Source organism: Lactuca serriola, chromosome 1 (genome assembly GCF_051521515.1).
Source record: "Lactuca serriola cultivar US96UC23 chromosome 1, Lser_US96UC23_V15, whole genome shotgun sequence".
In the NCBI taxonomy this organism is placed as follows: Eukaryota; Viridiplantae; Streptophyta; class Magnoliopsida; order Asterales; family Asteraceae; genus Lactuca; species Lactuca serriola.
Window position 1 is genome coordinate 248,267,697 of NC_136408.1, and position 5,026 is coordinate 248,272,722.

The 5,026-nt window shown below is 34.3% G+C and overlaps 1 protein-coding gene across 1 annotated transcript; it reads left to right on the plus strand.

Annotated features, from left to right (window-relative positions):
- On the plus strand, nucleotides 1–1,047 carry LOC145067082 (uncharacterized). Its single transcript, XM_079014298.1, has 3 exons — nucleotides 1–333; nucleotides 426–716; nucleotides 985–1,047. Exons 1-3 carry the CDS (start codon nucleotides 1–3, stop codon nucleotides 1,045–1,047), a joined length of 687 nt encoding a protein of 228 aa, XP_078870424.1.
- The last annotated feature ends 3,979 nt before the right edge of the window (nucleotides 1,048–5,026 follow it).

A 5,026-nucleotide genomic window follows, 5' to 3' on the forward strand; every position in this document is an offset into this window, starting at 1 on the left:
ATGGCAGGGCGAAACAAACACACATGGATTACTGAAGAGGATGCAAAGTTAATTGAGGTATTTTTGGAGTTAAATGTATCCGGAAAGTATGGTGGTGCCGACAACGGATTCAAACACGGGTATTTGAAGGCAGTGCAACAATTACTAGATATAAGACTTCCTAACTCGGGTTTGAAAGCAGAGCCTCATATTAAATCGAGGATGAAGACATGGAAAAACCATTTCAACATCATGCGCGACATGGCATATGGAACAAACACTAGCGGATTCGGCTGGGATACGGATAAATGTTATGTAACTGCCGATGCTGAAGTTTGGGATGAATACATAAAGGTACTACAATGATGATGTTTGTAGTATTTTTAGCACCATTAAAATATATTGTGAATGAATAGTAACCAATTAATTTTGTGCCATTCTTGTAGAGTCATAAAGGTGCTGCATGTTTTCGCGATAAACCATTTCCTCAATTTGATAACTTATGTAAAATATTTGGGAAGGATAGAGCTACTGGTCATGGAGCTACTAATCTTGGTGAAGATGTAACTGAAGAGACACAAAGAAACTCGTCTGTTGATGTGGAAGGGTTGAAAGAGATTGTTGAAGAGACGCAACAAATTGCTCGTGTCGATAGTAAACGCAAAAGGCCTCCAACGGATGACACGGTAAGCTCTTATAAGGAAGCAGCGAAAGAAATGAAAGAGACTTTCAAGGAGGTTGGTGAAAAACTTAATCAAACAATATTTAATATATGAAGACAAGAAAATAAGGAAGCATGTGATATGATAGATAAAGTTATCGAAGATATACAACACAGGCCAAATATCAATGTCAAACAACGAATTAAGATGATTGACATGTTTAGCAAAGATCAATTTCGTGCTCGGGCGTTTTTTAAGAAGAAGAAAAGATTTGTTACATGGAAATGATTGGGGATGACTCAATATCATGATTATGTTATTTTAATTAATGTTTTTTTTTTAGTTTTTACGAATATTGAAGTCGACTCTTTGCACATTCTGTATTAGACATAGTTATGTTTTTTAGTTGTTAGGAATATTGAATTATAGTTTTTGCATATATCTTACATTGGACATAGTTTTTGAATAGTATGATTTGCATATTTTTTTTAAATCTATTTGTAAGTTATTCTTTTATATTAGAAATATGTTTTCCAACAGAATATGTATAAAAAATTATATTAATTGATTAAAAAATAAATTATTTAGTAACAGTTAACATTATAATAAAAAAATTAAAAACATAAAAGATGCATATTTTGATTAATTAAGATATACATCATAATGCTTTTTTATATAAAATGTTGTTTGAAAATGAATAAACAAGGTAAAAAAAAAGCTCATTTTCATTTCATTGATTAATACAACCAAACAAAAGAAATGATTCTCAAAAACATTTCTCGAGTGGATTCTCAGATCTACCAAACAGAGGAGTCAATTCTCTTTCTCTAGCTTAACTCTTTTTCTCTGCATTTCCATTCTCTGCAACAATTTCATTTCTTTATACCAAACGCACCCTTAAGGTTGTTATAACCGTTTAGAAATAATCATTTTTATCGGTTTCTTCCTGTTAAAATGACTATTTGTAAAAAGTTAGAATAACCTTAATAGTGTAATACGCACAAAAATACGTAGGGACTTAAAATGGACAAATAGGAAACGTTATTACCCTCCTAAGATTTTTAGTATTTATTATTTTGAATATATATTTTTAAGATTTTTAGTATTTATTTGTATATGTGTATTTCATATAAAGTTGTTGAAATTAAAAAGAATAAAAAGTAGAAAGGTTTGGATTGGATTGGATTTTGTAACCACATCATTCAGTTAACCTTTAGCAAAACAAAACCTCTAGCAAGGAGCTAGAGAGAAAAACAAATTAAGGCCGGATTGGATTTTGTAACCACGTCATCCAGTTAACCCAGGCCTTAGAATTCTGAAAAGAAAACCAACGAAAAGAAAGATTCACAACAAAATCAAAGAGCCTATATTTTCTAGGTTTATTGTTACTAAAAAGTAAAGAATTACGAAACGTCCAAAGTACTCATATGACCACCATGAACACCGACTCAACAATCGGGCGTTCCATATGAACCGTTGGTCTAGAATCCACCTAGTCCACCACATCACGGATAGATGAAAACACGGGAAGGTCCAAATGAAGCCAATGCCCAACTCAACTCCATACCTGATCAGCAATCGAAAATTGCAGCAACAAATGCTTCACACTTTCTTCAGCCCCTCCTCTAATCCCCCGACGCCATTAAAAATTACATCCCCCCCCCCCCCCCCGAATCCCATTATTCACTTACTCGAGCATCTTGATTAAAGGCCAAAGCAAAGAGCCTCCCGAACCGCTCCCTAAGAGGAATATCCAAGCACCAAACATCCTTCTAGAACCTCGTTTGAGTCCCATCCCCCACCACTCTATACATGGAATTAGAAATAATACAACCATTCTCATGGAGGTGATTAATGGATCCTACAATCTTTTGCCAAACACCCCCCCCCCCCAGTTCCTATTCTCGAATCGTCCGAAAAACCACCACCTTCCCCATGACAAAATTTAACAATTTAAACCCAAAGAGCTCCATTGTCATTAAGAAACCGCCACTTCTATTTATAAAGAAGGCCGAAGTTAAAAACATTCAAACTACCAACTCTAAGACCTACAAGTTTCTTATTTAAAAAGTAAAAATTTACTATAAGGGTTTATAGTTTCATACGGGGATAATGACTTAGGAGGGTAATAACGTTTCCCGTTTGTCCATATTAGGTCCCTAACGTATTTTGTGTGTGTATTACACCATTAAGGTTGTTATAACCGATTAGAAATAATCCATTTTCCCAGTTTATTCCTGCTAAAATGACTATTTGTAAACGGTTATAATAACCTTAATGGTGTAATACGCACAAAAAATATGTTAGGAACCTAAAATGGACAAACAGGAAACGTTATTACCCTCCTAAGTCATTATCCCGTTGGTATATGTATATACGAACCTACAAGTGTCAAGCATTTTAGAGTATACATGCAACATTAAATTTTCAGTCAAATATGATGATATCACAATAAGTATTAGAATGCCAAAATCAGTTTCAAGAATTTATGTAGCTTGAAGAATGTTTTAATTGTAAATCTTGAAGGTAACTCGTGAAATTCGAAACACTAAAATTTATCTCTTATTTACTTAAAGAGCATACCAAAAATCAGCAAAATTCACAATCTACTTGACAAGAACGTGTCTCCATGGACATAAATTTAGATATTATATGATAATGTTTGGTTAAACACACCATTTTAGGCTATGATACATATCGATCGAAATAATGATTAAAAGACTCGAAACAAGCAAACATGTTATATATCCAATGGTATATATGCTATTGAAATCAATATAATTGTATTGATTTTACACATATCAATGTCTACAACGGAGCATGCAAACAATGAAGATGGTAAAGAACAATTTGCACAATAATAGGAGTGATGAACATTTGAAAAACTGTATGGTTTTATATATTGAGAAAGATATGTTAGATATATTAGCAACACTAGACTAGTAAATGGTTTTCAAAAATATAAAAACTAGTGAACAATTGTGAGGCATTGATTAATATTTATTAAATGATGTTTGATATTTGGTATTATAACTTGACACAGATGGTAAAATTTTAACCAAACTTTTTCGAGTTTATTTTGTAACTTCAGTTAAGTTAGACACTCATTTTACAAATTAAATCATAGATTCCGTTAGTTTCGGACTACAGTCCGATGCAGTAGTTGATATGTGTTTATGATATGCTATGTTCAGTTAGTTTCGGACTACAGTCCGATGCAGTTAGTTCCGGACTTCGGTTCGATGCAGGGGACAAGGTCCCAGCCAGTTCCAGACTTCGGTCCGATGTAGTTTCCGGACTTCGGTCCGATGCAGAGGGCAAGGCCCTGGTTAGTTCCGGACTTTGGTCGGATGCAATTTCCGGACTTCGGTCCGATGCAGTGGGCAAGGCCCAGTATGTGCTTTGTATGTTATTGTATGGTATGTGGTAGATTGAACGAGCTCGCTAAGCTTCGTGCTTACATTTTTCAGTTTTGGTTTCAGGTACTCAGTTTTCAAAAGAGGAGCTCGGGAAGATTGCAGTGCACATACCATAGTCAACTAGCCTAGGAATGTTTTACTCTGATAATAAGATTATGTTTTGAATTGATACTCGGAAACTATGTTATGACTTATGATACATTATTTATAAATATGGTTTTAGTAATGTTTTAAACGAAAACTTTTAGTTTTGATTTTTGGGTCATTACAATACACACAAAGTTTGGATAACAATATGTCCCGTACTTGCAGACTGAATATGGGAAAATAGAGACTGCATTAGAGAAAATCACAAGAGATAAGATCCATATAAAGTCTTCTCCAAGGGGCTTTCTAGAAGGATTTCATTGATTGCTTAAGGCTTAAGCAGAGAATTAGGGTTTCCATCTACAACCCTAGCAACTTAGCTATATAAGGAACCCTTGGCTTATAGTTTTCAGCCTTATGCATTCTTAAGGAACCCTAGCCGAATTCAAGAAGCCTCCATCACCTCTCTCTTGTTCACCCTTTGCTAAGTGGTGTTTGTAACTCCATTAGAGCTGCAACACTTGAGACATTAAGCTCTTGAAGGTCAAGATCAAGCTACTAACAAGAAAGGTATTCTTCTAAACCCTAATATGATTAGATTTCGTTTTCTTGTATGCTAGATTAGGGTTTTGTTTTGGAAAATTAATTTTCATGTATAACTTGAGAAAACCTAGATCCAAAGCAAATAATGTTGCATGTGCACCATAGGAATGCTGTAATGTTCAAAACCCATCACAATCGCACCTCAATTTGTAAAATTCAAATATGGCTCTAGAAATATAAAAAAGACATGAAGTCAAAAAATACACGAGGTCAAGGTCTGTAGTTAGGTAGGGCTGTCTACTTGAGTTCATATTTGGATCTCATGGCCTGATTGAA

Excerpts from the sequence above, each read along its gene's own strand:
- LOC145067082 (XM_079014298.1), top strand. The coding sequence starts at position 1 with ATGGCAGGGCGAAACAAACACACATGGATTACTGAAGAGGATGCAAAG. Across the intron at positions 334-425 it reads TTTGGGATGAATACATAAAG|AGTCATAAAGGTGCTGCATG; the intron begins GTACTACAATGA and ends CCATTCTTGTAG. Across the intron at positions 717-984 it reads TGAAAGAGACTTTCAAGGAG|TTTTTACGAATATTGAAGTC; the intron begins GTTGGTGAAAAA and ends TTTTTTTTTTAG.